The sequence below is a fragment of the Amblyomma americanum genome, chromosome 6, assembly GCF_052857255.1.
Source record: "Amblyomma americanum isolate KBUSLIRL-KWMA chromosome 6, ASM5285725v1, whole genome shotgun sequence".
Lineage (NCBI taxonomy): Eukaryota > Metazoa > Arthropoda > Arachnida > Ixodida > Ixodidae > Amblyomma > Amblyomma americanum.
Genome location: NC_135502.1, coordinates 145406999 through 145427766, shown reverse-complemented (window position 1 = coordinate 145427766; position 20768 = coordinate 145406999). Strand labels below are relative to the sequence as shown.

The 20768-nt window shown below is 44.1% G+C and overlaps 1 protein-coding gene across 3 annotated transcripts in view; it reads left to right on the top strand.

Annotated features, from left to right (window-relative positions):
- LOC144094128 (uncharacterized) overlaps positions 1-20233 on the top strand; it is a 150325-nt gene extending 130092 nt beyond the window's left edge. For 2 of the 3 annotated variants that reach the window (XM_077628047.1, XM_077628048.1), the window contains 4 exons: positions 4459-4712; positions 10597-10723; positions 14367-14542; positions 18955-20233. In XM_077628047.1, the coding sequence (XP_077484173.1) occupies positions 10717-10723; positions 14367-14542; positions 18955-19227 (456 nt within the window). In that variant the 5' untranslated portion in view covers positions 4459-4712; positions 10597-10716 and the 3' untranslated portion in view covers positions 19228-20233. The remainder of the gene's footprint in view (positions 1-4458; positions 4713-10596; positions 10724-14366; positions 14543-18954) is intronic. The other variant, XM_077628049.1, reaches the window with a different exon arrangement.
- The last annotated feature ends 535 nt before the right edge of the window (positions 20234-20768 follow it).

The window sequence follows — 20768 nt, the reverse complement described above, 5'->3', positions numbered from 1 at the left end:
AAGTCCCACACTGTAAATCAATTTGCACCATTAAATGTGTAGCACTAATGAGAGCACCGTTTTGACACCCTTATTTTTCCTTGCTGTTTTGAAAAACGGTCCGCTGAGCCTGTTAGCACCGTTAAGGCACCCATGCACCCTTCAAAGGTGTACGGGTGCAAAGGTGTTGCCGCTTCATCGGGTCCAAGGGTTCATAAGGGTGTACGGGTATTTCTGGACGTTTTCAACAACTTTGCGGTAATACAATCAATCTTGCTTTGATACCTCTATCAGCTATTCGAGCTTTCCAGTAAACGACAACTGTATCTGTGTCATGCGCAGCTATAACTGCGTTTTGTGCATCCGTAATGTGATAATTAACTGAATTATGCAAGCAGAAATCGTAACCATCACTGAGCCGAAAATGCAGCTCGCTGAAATGGCATTTATAAAACTTGGAAAAATATGTGCGCCATGGGCAAGTAACTACTGCGCGTAGTAATAGTGTCTCCTGTATGGGGCTATGTCACCTCAGTAGCCTTGTATGACTGTTTTCAGGGAAGCTCATACCTTTTACGCGATAGCATAGGCAGCTCGTTCGGGCAAAAAGGCGTAGCAGTAGTCGGCAGCGCGTGTAGGAAATAATCGGGGCTGGGGAAAAAATCGTATCGGGGTAACTGGTAGTTATAGCGATTGATGATCCATCGCTGCTTGATAGGCGATGACGAAGTAACGAAATATTTGTAAATAAATGATTAATTAAAGAAATGAAAAAATTCAAAAACGGTGTTAAAAGTATCAAAATGCTCTGAATAAAAATCAAATCAAAGCACGATTATTCTAATTAAGAAATTTTGAGTGCGTAATACATGGATCAATTTATTGAAACAATGGAAAAAGATGAAAAATGCGTTAAACGGTGTCAAACTGCTCAGATTGGAAAGCAACTGTCTCCTACACTAAGTATCAGTGTATGCCTTCCATGAACAAGCTTTCCATCAGTGTATATCGCCGTCCTAATAAAATAATCTGGTACAAATACTAAAGAGTCGCATGAGCATCATTTAACGAATCGACTAACCAAACGGCGTAGGCTATTAATTGCGTCAAATGATGAGCGCAGCATAGCAGTCTTCGAACATTTCTTATGTTCTTCTGGCAAAAATAGACGTCACATGCTGGTCTTGCGTTACTGTGCGACCGTGTAGCGAGCTCTTTTTTATTTCTAGAAATTTTAGAAAAAATGATGTCATAAACAGCATACAGACATCATAAATCGGAGTGCACAGCAAACAGGTTAGGACAGGGCGTGATAAAGACATCTAGGTATCATAATTGTAGTTGGGAATGCCGTAAATTGAATGGGAAGTTAAATGCGTTGCCGCAGCTTTTCGTAGAGAATGTTTAGTTTCCCTCCAAGAGTGCACGTAGAAAAGAAAGAAAGGCCAATCTTTTAAAAAGCGATGAAAGGTTTAGAAACTGTAAATCAGTCGGAAAAAGGGTGCAATTCTAACAATCACACCCTCACTCTACAGGTGTTAAACCATAATTTGCACCCTTTTGGGAGGGTTCAACGGTGCAATTAATAAACACCGAAATGCAGCCTTGAGGGTGCATATTTTTATTATTTTTTTGTCTGGCGGAAGACTGCAGTCTTCCGCCAGACGTCACGGGCAGCGAAATCGTAAAGAGTCGTATTTCAATGTTCATCTTATGCTTCCATTTAACCGCTCCGCCATTATGCGCTGAATATAAAAACACCACACCCAGTGTGCCGGTTACGCAGGCTGTGGTTTATTTCTGCTTTAACACACTTATAGCGCACACAGCGCGATCGATCTCATATTTTCCGAGCCGATTCCTGTGACCTTCTTTTTATTCGAGCATTTAGTCGGACACAGTTGTCTCACATGTCTTGGAATGAAGCAATTTTGTGCAACTCCAGTGACGGCACCAAGCTTGCTAGCGTCACCGTTTGAGCGTGAATCGAAATAAAAAACTCTCCTCGCGACGCGCTCCGAAGGCTTCTGGAAGGTTTTTTCATGCTCTCCTCGCAGCATCCTTTTACCACCACCTCTTTCTATTTAAATGATACTCCACAGGCAAGACCACAGCGATGGCCTAGTGGTTTAAGCATCCGCCTAGCATGCGGGAAGTACGGGTTCCTATCCCCAGTGCCGCCGAGTACCCACCGGTGATACAGTGGGTAGAAACTTTACCCTGGTCTGGTGCTCGGCTTAAATCGGGACAAATGCTTGCGAAATGGGTGTTTGACTCCATCTCCAGTAGAAGAAAATACCTTGTGCTATGGCGCTCTTTGGCCACAGATTCCCTTGCGCCATTAAAAATTCATTATCATCTTCATCATTTGCCGTAGGCTCGGCGACGACAGTACGAACTTGTACGATCAAAACAAGAACCTTGGATGGAGGAGGATGAGCTGTTTTCGGTGGATTTAGCTTGAGCGGGCCACCACTCTCTGTCCGCTTTTGAGCTTATTTGATGTGAATGTCACTGTTTCGACGATGTTTATGCTTTATTTCATAGCCATTCAGTGGCCTTCAACAGAGAAAGCCAATTTTTTTTAAAAAAAGCGAGCGCTTTTACTACTCCCCTCGGTAGCTTCTTCGCCGTATGCGCGAGTTCGACCTTGAACCTAAGAGAAACCACGTGACAGCTGTGGTGTCACTCAGCCGCCTCCGTCGCCGAAACCTAGCGCTCCCTTCTGCCTAGTCACGTGACAACCATGACGTCACTCAACCGCAGCTACACCGGAGCCCTGCGCTTGCTCTGTCTAGATAGCCTCCGCTGCCTTTAAGCCAGTGCCAACGGATTGCAACAGCTCTCGACAATTTAACGGTAGCAGTCATAATGGGTGATCCAGGCGAGTCGCCTTGTGAACTGTCTGCATCTCAGAAGTTGCAAAGACGACTGACCGAATCCGATCATCCTTTTGAGGTAGCTCGCCGAGCGGCTATACCTATAAAGCTCTCGCCTTGGTTACTTACGTTTAGCGGGGATAAACCTCTGCCGAATTTTTTTGCTCATTTTTGGGCCATTCTACTTCATGGATGACGCGCCAAGTTTTTGAAACCTCAGTTCCGGCTACAAAAGTTCGAAAAAATCATAACGGTTAAGACAAGTCCCAACAGAAGTGTAAAGCCCTTGCTTTGAGGAAAGAAAATTTTATCCAAGTATTGTGCTCCAAAGTGTAGGAAGTCGCCTTAATGTGGGTTTTTTTACAAAAGTTTTGTACAAGAAGCATTATTTGCAGAAAGCGTTTGTCTCCGCATGCAGTCAGGTATTGAGATACCTTATCGTTTCTCAAAAGATAAATATGAATGAGGCCTTGTTGGCCCAAAACAGAAGCGCCAAAAATGAGAAAATTTCTATATTTCCGCATTTTTAAAGTCAGCTTGAAGTCTAAATTTTGAAACACAACATATTTTGCATGCAATGTTATCTGAAACCTTGTTACAGCACTGTTAGCGTTAAACTTGAAAATTGGCCCTTCGTTGTTACATAATTTAGTGGCAAATATCTTGAGTTATGCGACAACGGCCATATTGAGGACCTGGAAGTGCTGTGCAGGAAACAGCGCAAGACAAAACAAGATTAATCAAATGGTCACCCCATTCAACCAGTTTCACATTTTAAAAAATTGAAAAAGTACTTGTTGTTGTTGCGAGAAATGGTTTTTTGAAAAGGGTTTCGCATAGATGTGGTGACCAGGCACCTACCCAACTCACGACGAGCGGTAGTGTCCGCTACGGTCGAGTGAAACAAGGTCTTTCGTTGGCATTCGGTAAGCAAACGATGCATCTGATAACCCCAATTTGAAAAAGCAGGACCGGCTCTTGTGGAACCGGAAACTAGCATACAGGAATAATTTTCGGTTAGGTCGAAGTGCACAGACAAAACCTAGGGAGCATCATTCGCTTCTTATAACACAGCAGACAGCTGGAGCCATACTTCTGAAATGAAAACTCTTTCTCTGTGGCGAAATGAGATGTGGTGGTTTCACTTTTGATCATTGTTCTTGTCTCCTATGGCTAATCAAAGAAGTTGAAGAGAAATTAAATCTGCTATCGAAATTCGTGTTTTTACCGGTTGGTCTCGCATCAAAATATTCTTTAAAAACTACCGAAACAACGGAGCCTTGACGTGAATAGTAAGATACGCGGGTGTTTTTTGCGCTCACTATTCTCAACTACCTGAGGCCTTTTGCGCGGCTTTTCTGAGATTGGATGCCCTTGCCGCCTTATTTTGAAAGCTGCTAGACGCCTCGAAACGCACCCGCTGCGGACGCAATCTCTCCGTCCGAACATTGCCTCTTACTTCGATGAAAAACAATGCATAACACACTAAGCAAGCAAAGCCCTTCAGCCGAAAACTCGCAGACGCTCTCTACCTTTCTCGCCATCACCTCAGAACAGTGAGAGAAGTGTTGTAAGCACAGAACTTTCTTCCACCTTCCAGTCGGACAGGATCGAGGACGGATATTCGCGGCCGAGATTGGCCTCCCTGCCGCCCTTCCATTCGCCGCTGAAAGCAGACCGACAACTGTTACGGTCAGTGAAAAAATAAACGCACCTCGGATCAACGAAACACGGAATAGTGATTGCTTTCCGAGAAGCGGAGCACAGAGGGAAAAAGGAATCGACACCACGCCGTGTGGGCATCCTTTTTGATCGCATCCTCAAGCTATACCTTGGAAGAGAAGAAAAAAAAAGGTAAGCCGCCACTCTTTGTTCTCGACGTCCTATTATGCTACGGCCGGAGACCCCTGCACCGCATTGTACCGGCCGAACCCCCGGTGTAGTGGATATAAAGGAAGCTCAGTCTCGTTTCGATATCGGGAACACAGCGAGGACCTGTACAGTGTTCGCCTTCAGCTATCCAATACCTTGGAGAGCAGAACGCCAAAGAGTGCAACACTTGATCGTGGTCGAAACTTCGCCGGACTCGTGTATTGATCGCAAATAACCTTGCTTGCCAGTTTGCTGACACTCTAGCTCTCGTCGGTTAGTAAACCCGAAGTAGAGGTCACTTTCGTTGTTCACAGTTGATGGCACAAATAAAAGCCTGATAACAGCTAATGCTACAGCATTTTGTTAGCCATGCACAACGCCGGCGTGTGTGACAACTCGTCGTCTTTATTCCCTGCGAGACTGTTGGCCACAGGAAGCGAAGGATAAGAGAGGAAAATAAAAGTGAGCGCTGTTGCGAGTCTCACAGAATTATGATATCACACGCCCTCGCATCGAAGGACAAATTTCATGACAGTGTTACCAAAAATACATTTACGAGCTCACATCGTGAACATGCCTCCCCACATGCTCCCTGAAACCCGTTGCCCAGTAGCAACTTAAAAAAAAAGCATATGAGGGTATGGACGAGGTGGTGCTAAGAGCCTCTAATTTTAAATACCTTTGTTGTGCAACGAGAAAAAAATAGACGACAGGAGTGCATCAGCGCTTCGTTCTGAGAATAAATTTTGCGGGCCCATAAAAGTACTTATACGTGTGCGCTGAACTCCATGTATATTGTACCCTAACTATATAAAACTATTCCTACGCCAGAAGTGCTCTGACATCCCCCGTGTATATTAGATAGGCTTCTGATTAGCTGGCTATTTCTCTTAGTTTTTTTCCTAATATTTCGTTATCGCCGTCAGTATGCGCTCGTGCCAGCTCCTGTTTTTCATGCCATGGGAAACCACAGCTTGCCAGAATAATCACGATCACGCCTGGCTATGTCTAAGAATTTCTAAATAATTGCCTTTCTTTCAGGTGCCTCATCTCTCAAGTTCTGTGTCATCTTTACAATGAGCGCCATTGTGAGCGATCGGTATTCCATTCCCGATGCTCATCGCAAGCACTTGCAGCGATCGCGGCTGACAACTTGCTTCCTACTTGAGGGCGCAAAATCGCTCAACGAAATCTTGATAACAAAGCGTTCGGCTTCCTTGCTCCTAGCCCGGTCATTGTCACCAGAATTTCACAGTATTACTTCTGTTGCTCGTGTTGGTATTTTCCTAAACTGAATTCGCGCATACGCGTTCTTATTACGGACAGGAACTATTACTCTGAGAAACACTGCTGAAGTCGTTTGGTGTCGGAGACTTGTTCGTTTCCTTCTACTTCAAGCGGCTGCGAACCAACGCCAAAAGGTGGCTTTAAGCTCAATTCGAAAGGCTCTTAAAAGTTGTTCCCAGCACAGGAAACGAAATTATTTCACTGAGTGAGACAGCATTCGCTTTTGTGATCATGCTGTGATAATTAAAAAAAAAAACCTTTATCCTGACGGCATAACATCTTGCAGCGGATGAAGTTCGCTGGATTTAGATATTTCGATTTGTTGCGCTGCTTCTGTAATTGTAAGATTTATTTGTCAGATATTTTTAATTGGATGCTCTTCACAATGATTTTTTAAACGTTAATGGTAACAATGACATGATATGAGGTCTCAAAGAAAACATTTTTTTTTACTCTGAATACCAAAGGAGCCAGTCTCTGATGGGCAACTTTTTCGCCTAAAAAAAATAACTCGCAAAATTACAAAGAAGGTGAGTTCAGATTGAACAAAAATTTGATAACGAAGAACTATTGTCTAAAACATCAACTAAGATATTTCTCTCTTAAAAAAAAAGAACGGATTATTCTGTTCTCAGTTCTGGGTAGTTCAGCAGCTTACAATCTAGGAAGTGCGCAGTATGCATTGTTACTCTGCAAAAAGGAATTCGCTCACTTATTTCGATTAGCATTCCTTAAATATTTCATTTCACCTCATAAATAGAATTGTTGTTTTAAGATTGGCAAGCTTACCACAGTAGAATTTACCAGCCTTGGAGTACCCTCTTCCAGCCTACGATTAGGGCCGCGACTAGAAAACATAGCCGCCGAGGGTAAGCAGTGCTTAGAATCGTGGACGCATTCTGCGTAATTGCAGAACCATTCTCTTCGCAACTCATTATGGGGCGACAGTACGGCAAAGCCGCATCTCATTGTCGAGAAAATGGTCTTCGTAATCAACAAACTGCACAGCACCAGTGCAGAGTTGGTGGAATATTTAAGCCTTTCGGTCTCAGATGCAGAAAAGCAGCCGTGGTGGAGCTGTCTTTCTTCGTATGGCATAGCGTCGATGCTCTCTGTGGTAACGCATATTCTTAGGAGCACATTCCAAAACGCCCATTCTTAAATTCGCTTAAGTAAAAGAGAGGCCTCCAAGGAAATAATTTAGAGCAAATGTTAGGTTTAGTGTTTGCGTCCAAAATTTTCAGGGCCGGAGTTTGGCATGTTCGCGGCCTGAAGTCGCCCCTCTCTTTGATCGCTGACTTCCAGCGCACATTGAATTTCTTGTTCACTTAAATAAAACTGCTCTTCCAGAGTGCGTAACCCAGACCCTGCTGATTCTGCGAACGGCGAGCAGTGTCAGTTACAGGGGCAGTTACCTCTGAAACTTTTTGTCCGCTGCATAGTATACAATTTATCATACTAAAGGCGCCTGTGGAAATAGAAGGCTCTATGAGATCGAATAAATGACGGTCACATCACCATTCGAATAACTATCTATTTATTTTCAGCTATTTTTACCGATGTAAAAAGCGTTTTTGTGTGTTCTTGAAGCGCGTTTGCGCGTTTGCACGTGTGTTTCCCATCACCTCAGAAAGAACGCCGCTGGTAGAGGTTGCGGTAATGGGCAGATATTAAACCTACAGAACCATTTCGTACTTAACATTTTTGTAATATCCCAAGAAAAACAAAAAAAGGAACTTATAACGCCACGACACTAATCTAAATTAAGTTGTTGATGATTGTTAGCTAATTTTCTATATTCAACTTAGTAAAGAGTTCATTAGTATACAGGATTCAGCTATTGGTTGAAGCCCGGCAACATTATACTTCGCTTCAAGAAAGTTTAGATTTGGTTATTAACCAAAACGAGCGCATCCATCTGCATTATACGTAATATGATGGGAGGCATTGGTGGGTACACGTAGCCGTTCATAGTCGAGAAATTTAGGATGTTGCCGTCACGCAATGACTGGAGACAAGTTCGGCAAACTCTGAAGGTTGTCGCATACCGCTCGATGAAATGTTGGCGCAGAAGGTCGTGAGAACACTACGGAGCGTTGGCGAGATCGTTGGTGAATCGCAGTCTGTCGCACACCGAGCACGAAACACAGAAGGGGTTGTCGACGAAATGCTTGGTAATGCAGTTGGTGGCACCCGCATGAACCAACGTAGATTATATGTGGTCGTCTAGGCAGTGCCGTATAGAGGCACTACTAGAAGACGACTCACCACTACTCCGCCGTTCCTGGCGCATCCGTTCGGCATTCTTGGCTTTCCTTGTGTTTGGTGAGTCTCTGTTTGGGCGTTATCTCCCTGAAACCTCGCCGTTTTGGAGTTTCTTCAGTTGCCGCGTTTATGTACAGGCGTGCCAGAAAATACCGAATTCCTGGTTCCAGCGGAAATTCCTAAGTTGTATAAAAATTAAAAAGCCATGCACTGTTAGAGGAGTGTTCTCCTGCGGTTTTTGAGTAAGATTTCTGTCTCCCACGTTTCATGTTTGCGAAGTGACGTTGATAAACTTTTTACCTTTTTGTTTCAAAATAAAAGTGTCCTGGGTCTTCCGCGTTCAGCGCATTTCGAAAAACTGTGCAAGCCGTCTTTGCATGCAATAATATTTTTTTTTCATAGAGAAAGAAACTTTGTTGACTCTCACTAACATTTCTGATCAAATGTCCCCTCAAAACTACCTTAACAGCATTCATAATGGGTGTGCCCTCTGGTTAATGGCGCTAAATGCTATCAAATGCAAACTCGTCTTTTTTCCTCGTCAACACAACTCCCATGTTTTTTCCTACGCAATTGCTAACTCGTTTACAGAGAGCGTCCTAATGTTTAGGTATCTTGGTGTCACCCTCTGCAGCGATCTTTCTTGGCGAACACCCATTACCACATTCATAACATCTGCTAACAGATCTCCAGGATTCATTAAACACCATCTTCGTCATGCGCAGCTCCACGTGAAGCTTGCCACTTATTAAAACAACCAGCTTGTCACTTAAAAAAAGCAACCATGCCGCCGGTGGGTCGTGGGTTCGGATCCCACCGGTGGCATGGTTGTTTTTTCTGCTGCTTTATAAGTAATTTTCTTTAAAGACAATTGATTGGCACTAGAAATTAAAAAATAAAATAAAATAGAAACAATTCCCCTATGCACCTGGGTTTTCGGTAACTGTTGGTTTCCTTAGTATGTTTGTCAACGAGCCCCTCATTTCATTTCTTTGTCTGCTAACAGCTTAACGGGGGTCTCGGTTCTGGCAGTCTTGATGCCATAGGTAGCATAAGAGGGCTCTCGCACAGTTTCTGATCTCGCCATTAGATGACGTTCTACGTCACACTCGTGGTATTACAGGACGTGCTACGTCCACCGCTATGGACGAGGGTGGCGCTGGTGAACACTCTCAAGGTTCGCTTACACGCAAAACATAAATACCCACGAAAGCAGCAGATTGCACAGCCGTCTCCGTAGCTCAATTGGAAAGAGCACCGGACGCGATATTCGGAGGTCGTGGGTTCGTATCCCACCGGTGGCATGGTTGTTTTTTCTGCTGCTTTATAAGTAATTTTCTTTAAAGGCAATTGATTGGCACTAGAAATTAAAAATTAAAATAAAATAGAAAAATTCCCCTATGCACCTGGGTTTTCGGTGACTGTTGGTTTCCTTAATATATATATATATATATATATATATATATATATATATATATATATATATATATATATATATATATATATATATATATATATATATATATATATATATATATATATATATATATATATATATATATATATATATATATATATAGTCTTGAGAAAGGACAGGCTCTGTCCGAAACGTCGACTCAAAATAAATCTATGGCTAAATGAAGCGTTTTCAACTTTCAATATATATATATATATATATATATATATATATATATATATATATATATATATATATATATATATATATATCCATTGCAGCCTAAATGCCGGCTACCATGTATAAACACCAGGGGAACAAAACATTCGATCTTTGTTTTTATGTGATTCCAAGACCAAGAGACGGGTGAAGGTCTTTAAGTCAGCATGTGTTTTTATTTGATTTTTATTTTTTCCGAAACAAATATTTGGTGGGCATATCTGCTTCGCAAATCACCTTCTGAAGGAATTTTTGATCAGAAATTAATGGATCCAATAAAGAGATGGATTTTGTATTATTTTCGATTTGTTTACTTATTTTTTTAGCCTTTATAAATTTTAAGTTGTTTCTTCTGATGCGTCCACCAAAAGCCATTGGCCTTTTGAATTGGTGCACTCAGAATTGTGAAATAGAAAAGTCAATGAATACAATAAGAGAACATGGTCGATTGGTTTGGAGGCAACAACAACAATAAAAGATCAATCAAAATGATGCCGACGATTAAAGTGACAATGAATGGTATAAACAGTGAATAGTCGTTAGATGCTAAGGGTCCAAGTGAACATGGCATGTTTTGGCGAACAGATTTAAAATCGATAGGAAATATCCTGCTCACTCTTCGTCTTCATGATTCTGCAGTGTTCTAAAACAGGATGAAGAGTCCTGGTATTTTAAGCGACGTTAATCCAGCCTCTGCTAGTGTGCAAGCGCCGTGGCATCATAAACCCAAAAGACCTCGAAGAAAAGCCACCTTCATCAATGGAAAGTAAGCAATAATACTTGATGCTAGCTTATTCAAGCTGGATTGTTGTGCTGTGTCACAACTGTTTTTGTGAACACTGTGTACAACATTGAAAGAAAATGTGATCGATTGAGCACGACGCCTCAAAGCAATGGGATTTCGCGGTATTTTTATCAACTGTAAATACATAATGGGGTAGGTTAATATATTGGTGCTATAAGGGACGCACTAGAGGCGGACAGTGAATTTATTTGCATCACGGTGATTTAGGCCGCCCGGTGTTCTTTAACGAGTGCTAGGTCACACAGCACAAGGGCGATTTTGTATTTCGCATACATCTAAATATGGTCTCCGCGGCCGGGATCGAACGCGCGACCGTAGGATCAGTAACCAAACGCGAAATCCACTGAGTCACCGCACTCTCGCACTTATTAACCCGGAGCTTCGAGGCTTTACAAACTGTAGTCAGTTTCATCATATGTTTTTTATCAGGAGTCATGCGATGCCTGAAGGGTGTCACAATGTCCGCTGTCTTAAGAGAGTGACTTTTACTAGAAAGCTCGCTTGCTTACGCAGCGTAGCAAGAGCGCGAAGCGAGATAATGTGCTTAACCTTTCATAATAAAGGCGCATTCTCTGTGAAAAATAAGGCCTGCGTTTTCTCACGATAAATGAAATTCAACTACAGTCGAGAACTTTCTGTGAAACTCGCATGGCTTACGCCAACAAATATCCTGAGGGCGCTTATGTACATTTTTAGCCAGATGTCAGGGATTTCCCCATACCACCATGCGTACTTCCTGCCTGACGTACAGCCACACTTGGTCCTCAAGAAATTCGTGCTGCCTGTATAACGTGCAATGGAGAACAAGGCCATCCAGTTAGCTTTCCGACAGCAGAATTTTTTATTGTATAAACTTCTTCTATGTTGACAGGTTAACCGGGAGGAATAGAAAATTGGAGGAAGGACACAACATAGGACACAATTATTCGAGTCATTATGCTTTGAGCACCGCCGCGGTGTCTTAGTGGTTATGGCGATCGGCTGCTGACCCGAAATACGCGGGTTCGGTCACAACCGCGCCGGTGAAATTTCGATGGAGGCTAAATTCTAGAATCCCGTGAACTGTGCGATGCCAGTGCACGTTAAAGAACCCCAGGTGGTCGAAATTTCCGGAGCCCTTCACTACGGCGTCCCTCATAGCCTGACTTGCTTTGGGACGTTAAGCCCCCATAAACAAACAAACAAACAATCATTATGCCTTCAGGTTGGGGAAGGGGATTCCCATTCTCAGGCTATACATGCGGCTGATGTAGAAAGTGATTAGCCATGTCGAAGCACTAACATGTTTTTTCGGGCCAGTTACTGCCGATAGAAGGCCGCGAAGAGGGCGATGATGATGCTGCGCATGTTCGCAACGATTGCAACACTGACGAGGATATAATGTGGCACTCAGGTTAGATGTGTGATTTCTGACATTGAATCTCTTTGGAGCAGTTTAAGACCTGTTCATAGCATCAATTTGAGCTACGGACAGGGCACCAATGTATTTGAGTTCAAAAAAAGTGACTTCACCGCTTCTCTTCCGTTCAACAAACATATCCCTGTGTGGTCTAGCAGGTGCCGACAATTTGTTCTCGTTCAAAAGCACACAGCAGCGCCTCTAATATGCAGTCATGCTCTTAATGAAAGGACGATTAACCGACACATGTCAGTGAACAATGTTTAAACCATTAGTGCTCAAGGTATAGAATTGAGAGGAGCGGAACTGGAGAGACAGCGGTACCACACACACACAAAAAAAGACTTTTTTTTCTACCTTCCAATACAGACAGAGCAACTTGGCGAAATATTTAGCACATTTGGCGTGCATGATTTCGGAACCTTCTTTTTAATGTCACATACATACAAACCGAGTGCCAATCCTACCATACCCTTCTCTCTATTTCTTGTCTTCATGAAGACTTACAAGAGAAAGTAACTCACTACATCTGAAAATAATTGCTTGCAGAATACAGGCCTGGGCGTTTTTTTTTTATTTTCTATAGATCGCAAATCAACAGAGCCAGCAGTGCTACACATCAAGGAATATATTCAGGAAAAAAATGGAGCATAAAGTATATACACTAGGCACCTTCCTTGACCTTCGAAAAGCCTTAGATTCTATTAAGTAAGAAATTCTGATGGAAAATTCGGGAGAGTATGGTATTAGAGGAAGAGCATAGAGGCTTGTTAACACTTATGTGGCATATGAAAAACAATGCCCAAGACTGAATCTATTTCTGTCAGATACACGTATAATTAAGTAGTGTGCCAAAGGTATCTGCCGTTGGTTCTTTATTATTCATTTTATGCATAAATGACATAGTTACTATCACCTGGCACCTTATATTATCCTTTATGAAGAAGACACCAACGTTTTTTTTTTTCTGCTCATGATCTAGCCTCACTTGAACAATTTTCTAGTCGTTAGCTATGCCGGTTAGAGATGTGCCTGGATAACAGTCAAATTCATTTGAATGTACAAAAAATAATGTTCTTTTCTATCCCTAAAATAAACCATTGTATCATGATGTGCAACTAAAGATTTATATTGGTAATCTGTTGCCGCCAAATTATTTCCATTTTCTTGGAGTCTGTCTCAAATCTGATTAAACACAGACAGGTTACATGGATGCGGTTCGTTTTATATTATCTAGGTCTATTGGTTTGCTACAGCGCGTTAGACAGTTTTTCCCACTGCTTGTAACAAAACAGCTTTCTTCTTCACTAGTTCACATCCGTTTTATGTACTGCCAACCAGTTTCGGACACATGAAACAAAACAGATTAAGACCGTCTTTCCTTCGCTTCAGATCAGGGTATTCAAGACGGTATTCCGTACTGTAACTATTACCAAAGCGTTCCTGCATGGCACAGTTAGCGTACTAGCGTATAATAAGATCTATGGTGTCTCTGTGGCAGTCGTAATGGTCATAAGCTTAAGCACGACTTTACACCCTTCTCCGCTTAAAAAGAAATCTTACTTATGACTTGGGCACTATATCAACGGTTTGGTCCCAGTAATGCGCAAACTACGCTACTCAGAATATAGACAACCGCTTGGTAATTGTAGGCAACACATCCTACCATGATGAACACCATACAGGAATACAAAACTGCTTCCCAATTTAAGAAAAAAGTCAGTTGCATGTTTTTATCCTCGGCCTCTCTAAGTTAATTCTTTCAAATTTTCTTGAGTGACTGCGAATACCATTTACTTTTCCCGCATGGTTGTTTGATTTTGAGTTGTGAATGATGTAATAAATTTATACTGTCCAATCAGATAATACATCACGTGCAAAGCACCATATATTGTTGAACTGCCACTGATCTCATTGCTTCCTTGACGTTGTGCAGTATCTTGAGAGGTGCTTTATTTATTGCTTGGAACGCCAATCTGCTATCATTTAGTGTATTCTCGATGTGAATGCCTTGTCAGGAGGCATTGTTGTCTCTTTCTGCCACTCCTCGTGGACATACTGCAGCATCTATGCATGCCCAAATAAATGAATCAATGAATGCTTCTCATACAGTCTACTGAGAAGTGTGCAGCAACTCTCCATTTTGCTCTAATGGGGCATCTCGCTCTTTTTCTCTCATGAAATATCTGCATATCTGCAAAACAGCGGTGTCCGCAAGCGGGGAAACGGAATCGGTGACCGCCTTGAGCGTTGTGGAAGCGAGGCCACCAAACGATCAGTCGGCACCAAACGCAGACTCTCACCGTCTGCTTGTCGCACTTCGGCGAGGGACGGAAGAGCCGGGCGACGGCGAAAAACTGCGCCAGGAGCCCGAAGAAAAGGTGAGCGGCAATCTTGACTATCCCTTTGGTCCGATTATTTTTCACTTCGTGCGGTTAAGAGGCAGTGGTAGCATAAAAGCTGTCATTGCCGGCATTACTCATGACAACGGCTCTGAATGTTGCCTAGCTCTACTACCCGCTTGTCGTCAACGCTTTCCTCCTCTTCTTCCTGGAAGAGAGTCCACTCTGACGAAGGCCGGGCGCCGGCGGGTCCCTGCCGAAAGGTTAGTAATAAAGTGCTTCTCGCCAGTGCCCCCTTCGTGCAAGCGATATATATATATATATATATATTCAGAGGTTCTGAGTTCGAATCCCACCGGCGGCATGGTTGTTTTTTCTGCTCCTTTTAAGCAATTTTCCTTAACCGACATATTAATCGCAGTATTATTGTACCGTGAGCTGCACTAGCCGAGGTTGAGCAGTTTTGCGTGGCTCCTGGAGTGCCGTGCTGCACATGCGCAAGAAGCTGTGACATAACACTGCGCACAGCTGGCGCGCCTCGCCGGTCTGCGCATTCCAGAGGAGTGCCATCATAGCCACGGCAGAATCATTGGCGCCGGCGCGTGCCCAGCTGCAGCTGTGCGCCTCCGTTGCGCAGTAGCCAAGTCTGACGCTGTGCCGGAGCCGCTTGATAGCGCGTTTCATTTTGTGCGCATGCGCAGAGGTATCAGTTGGGGTATATATATAGCGGGGCGTTTGCAGGTGTGGTGTAACCATGGAGAAGGAGAGCGAAATTGCTGCTCAGCAGCAATTTATACTCAGTGGCTTAGCGTAGCTCACGCTACGTATATCCTGGCATAGCCTAGATAAGCCACCGCTAGTTTTTCTCCCAAAGATCAGCACTATAAATTAAAAAATACATTTCCCTATGCCGCTTGGTTTCGCTGACTGTTGGCTACGTTAAATATGTTTGTCAAACGAGCTCCTCATTTCCTTTCCCTTGTCTGCTAATAGCTTAACGAGGGTCTCAGTTCTGGCAGTCTTGATGCCGTAGGTATCATAAGAGGGCTCTCGCACGGTTTCCGCCCTCGCCGTTAGATGATGTTCCACGTCAAGCTCGCGGTAATACGGGACGTGCTACGTCTGCCGCTATGGTCGGGGGTGGCTCTGGTGAACACTCTCAAGGTTCGTTTACACGGAATAAACATAAATACTGACAGCCGTCGCCGTAGCGCAGTTGGTAACAGCACCGGATGCGATATTCCGAGGTCGTCGGTTCGGAGCCCACCGGCGGCATAGTTGTTTTTTCTGATGCTTTAAAAGTAATTTTATTTAAGCGACATATTAGTCGAAGTATTATTCTCGCAGTGATCAGCATTCTAAATTAAAAAAAAAAACTTTCCCCTATGCTCCTTGGTTTCGGTGACTGTTAGCTCTCTTCGTATCTATAGGAACTAGATTTATTCCTGCGGGCCCAGTTCTTTGACTACCAAAACCCAGTTCTTTGTTTAAGAGCGCTTTCCATTAGGCTAGACGAGATACTTTTTACTAGTATATTTATATGTGCCAGTTCAATGGCACCTGTCATCAACAAACAATAATCTTTAGCTTGATTTGATGCCTGCTTCGATGCTGTTCTTGATTGCCCTGATGGATGTAAGAAGGATATATGTAGTCTATAAAGATGTTCGTGTTGTTGCTTTTGTTGTAGTTGTCAACTTATAGAACTTATTTAAGCGGGGAATAGTTTTATTCAATGTCCGTGTTCATTTAGTTTCATTGCGAAGCTTCTTTTTCTTCTGTCTCCTTAATTAAAAACATCCAAGAACGTGTGTTTCTGCGGTCGTCAATTTGAATGCAGGAGCATTACTTGCCTCGTTGTGCGCAAACCTCGCCGCAGCCAGAAAGCCATGGTAGGTAGGCCTGGCAGAAACGTGAGGCGGAGACACTGTACTCGAAGTCATCATCATGAATGCACGCAAATCTCCCCCTCCGAGACGGGCTAGTAGATTTCCTCGATGAATGAAAACGGGTTTGGGGCGCCCCTCCTCCTACCTGTGGTCACTATACCATACCCCATACAAACCAGAGAAGGTTCATTATGGGAGCGGCTGGCCTCCTCAGCCTCAGGAACTGGGCGAGATGCCACTGTCCCGCCTGACTTTATGTGGCACGTCCAGACGGTAGCGCGTCGCCTTAGCGACATAAGCCACGATATAAACGATGTGCCACTGCTGCATTTATGCAAACGCGGCGAGAGCTTGCACAAAAAGGAAAGTCCCTTTGCCGCCGTGAGTTGACCTTCAGCTTTCGGAGAGAGGTTGCGGCGATATGGCGTCTTCATTGTACAAATTGAATCTCTGACGTCTACATCATCAGGCGAGAGAGCAAAGCGTGGCGGATGGCGGCTGTTCTCTGCCGGCGAAGTGCGAGACCATCAGAACGCAGCGAAAGGAGCGAAGCGTGCTGTTGCAGTGGAATAGCATTTCTGCCCTATTCCCCTAACAATGACTCAGCGAAAAAGCAGTGTTCTCTAATTTGCTCATCATAAGAATAGCTTGGGGGCCCCATAATTTTTTCTCTCATTCCTATCTCTATCATTTCCTTCCTCCACTTCTATTCTCTTGACTCCTCCTCCACGCATTTTCTTTTCAGCGATCGCAGATCATTCAAGCAATATTGACGCCTCTAGTGTTAGGGACTTAAAACCCGGCAGTGTGGAATAAAGCGACATGCCGAAATTGGCCTACTTTAAATTGGGCGTGCTCTTGTGCAAAAAAAAAAAATACGACAAACTTCTCCACTTATATTTGCTATCTTGTTAGTTGCGCACAGAATTTCTGACCGCCTTTATATCAAACACAGGTGCATATTTATGCTTTTGAATACCTCAACATCAGTCGTAAAATTTTGCAGAAGACATTCTGCACTATTTATTTCTGTATATGACGGACGCCAACAGTCCGCGAAATCAAGAAGCATAGAGGATGTTTTCAAGCTGTCGCTTTACTAGCCTCGTCGCGCCAAAGTCATCGGCGCGATAAATTTGACTTTCAAGTGGAGGTGTGTCAGCCACGTGATGTTCCACGTGACTCGCCGCAGCTGCAACCGCGAGGCGCCGCTGCGCCGACCGCCGCAGCTCCTTTGCCAGCTGTGTCCACGTGACTAACCACATGACGCGCCGTTCGCTTACACACTGCCGCCTCGCAGTTTCTCGCTATGAATGAAGCGAGTGGTCCGGGACCGTCTACGCACGCCGTCGAGACGGTCTCGTAGGCGACGGGCTGAGTCTGATCATTCAGCAGACGTTGTCAATCATGCTAAGTATTTAGCTAGAGATAGACAAGCTAAACGTGCCAAGCCAGCGGCAGAGACTGACGAAGAACGGGAGCGTCGAAAGATTTAACGGCGTTGGAGGATGCCGAAAGGCGGCAGCGAAGTGCTTTGGAGGCGGCCACTGCTGCTTCTGTCTCCGCCACCACTTCGGCTTCAGTCGAAGAACTTGAGTCCAACACATAAAGAACATTTCGTTTGCATAACCTGGCTTAGCCGAGATAAGCCGCAGCCATTTTTTTTTAAATTTGTGGTGTTCATCAATGGGATAATAGTAGGGTAATTATCAATGGGATAATAGTAGGGTAATTAGTAGGGCAACTGAGCTACGGCGACGGGTGTCCAATCTTCTGCGTTCGGGGGTATTTATATGTCGTGTAACATAAACTTGAGAGTGTTCACCAGCGCCACTCTCGTCCTTGGCGGAGAACGTACTATGTCCTCTATTAACCCCAAGGGCCACGTACAACCGTGCACAAAGGGTGAGGGCGGCAGCTCTGGAGTTATTTTTTGCGATACAATGTGCCACAACATGCGCGTTGGCTGTCCTCACGCAGCCGTCATCTATTCGACGACTGACGCAATCGGCACTAGCCGAAGTGTGTACTGTCCACTTAGTTCACACTTCTTCAATACGGGCACAAACCTAAGCTCAAGATAAAAAATTGCAATAAGCGTTTATGTTCTCAAAATGTTAACACTGTTTCTCGCTAAAACGTCTTTTTGGATGTTTGGTATAGTACCCTTCTGGTGGGGAGTGAACCATCATAATCTGGTGCCTTATTTTTTAACCTTTGATTTGCGTCGCACATTCTCCCCAGCAATTTGGCGTTTCTTCGATTATTGTAAGCCATGGGGGAATGACGTGATACTCGTAGCGGCAAGAAAACGTTTAAGACGCCGCTTACATGCGTAAACGCTCCCCCGTAGATGCCGATCGCGAAGTGTAGTCCATGCCGCTCGGCCGGACTGGATGCGGCGCAATATAGAGTGGCTAGTGGCGGCGCCACTTACAGCGGGCGCGCCTGTGATTGGTTGTATACTTCCGCAATCATTCTGCTTTTGTCGCACTTAGATTCACGACCAGATCAAACAAAAACGACACAAAACTACGAAATCTCGCTCTTGCTTGCATGCAGTCCTGGCTCAACTTGGTTCCGCCCCTGGTGATCGGGTTTCTGATCATTGCCTCCGCTCCCGCTTTCGTGCTGTCTGGCCCACTTCAACATCGAGAGGCCATGTCGTCACCTCAACCCGAAGAGGCTGCCTGGATCGGGGTCAAAGATTTCGTCTTGCCAGCCCTGGAGGACGGAACGGCCAGCAACGACTCCTTGCACAGCGAAACCGGCGCCGGTGGAGCAGAGGAGACGAGATCCATTGCGGCAGAGCCCGGACCGTGGAAGTGGAGATAGCCAGTTTAAAAATGCAGTTGTAGGCTGCCACTTCACTACTGGCAACAATTCTGCAGAAACAATTTTCCTTGAATGCAGCACGATTATCATGTTACGCTCGCAAGAAGCTACTGTGGAGCGTAACATTAATACCGCGGTTCGACAGGAGTATATAAGTTAATCGATTGCTTCGTTTTACAAATTTTATCTTTTCGAATCAAAGTGTACCACAGTCCTTATGTGCAGCCCCTGCGTAGAAGGACGGCAGATTGGGCGAATTGGAAATGCTCCATAATAATAAAGCAGCGCTAAGCAACAAGGACGAATAAAGAAGGCAAGACACACACAGGCGCTGATCTTACAACAAAATTTTATTGGAAGTAAGCAAATCAATTTATACGTACACAAGCACTACGCACATGCGCATGGTCAAACACAGATGTACTCACTTAAAAATGCAAATAAAAACACTGCATCAAAGGCTCGTGCAGTTATCGCCAATATGCTATCCCCTGTGCAACAGGCTCATTTCCTTGGAGGTTAGGAATACTGAAGGTGTGCTGACGCAACAGCTTGGCTTTCTTATGATATGGAAGGCCTCTGCCATCTCTCTTGTGCGCCGATAATTGTGCACAAACAACACTTCCGTGTCGACAAAATACGGTGTGCTTTTACACGTGAAGCAATGCTTGGCTAGGTTAGTCTCTTTTTTCCTCAAGGAATTGACATGCTCCATGAGGCGTACATTAATACATCGGCCGGACTGACCTATGTACGTAGAACCACATGACAATGGGATCTGGTAGACAATGCCAGTCCTGCACTGGACATATTGATTGACGTGATTGATGTTACACACTTTCCTCTTTCTATGTCCTTCGATTTTTGTACTGCGGCCCCTACATTACTTAGTTTATTAGGGGCTGAAAAAAGAACATTAACTCCGTACTTAGCCCCAACTTTTTTAAACCGGTGCGACAGTTTGTGAACACATGGCATGACGGTCAACCTCTTCCTTTCATTTTGGCAAGACTGCACATCTGAGCTGCGCTCAGAAGACTTCACCGCTTTAATATTTTATCAGCACTTGACACAGTAACAGAGTCCGGGTATCCTGCTTCCCTGCACTTGAGCACTTGGGCTAGGAGACTGCTGCTCATTTGATGAGGACAAGATTTGTTTACTGTCATGCTTAAATAGCTAGTAACAATTCCAGCTTTTACCTGTTTTGAATGGAACGACCTATAGTTCTGTAGGGGCTTCTCGCTGCGGGGGGAATATTTCCAACACACGTGGTCTGGTTCAAAAGTCAGTTTTAAATCAAGAAATAGCAAGCCATCATGCTGGGGAACTTCATGCGTAAACGTCAGTCCTGAGCCATTTTTTGTAAAAACATCAAAAACTCGTGACACATATTCAAGGTCTAGGGGCCTTCCAAACACCAGGAAATCATCCACGTAACGGAAAATGAGAATGACTGTTCCTGCTAATTCATTCGACACTTGTCTATCAACGCGGCTCAGAAGGAAGGAAGGAAGGAAGGAAGGAAGGAAGGAAGGAAG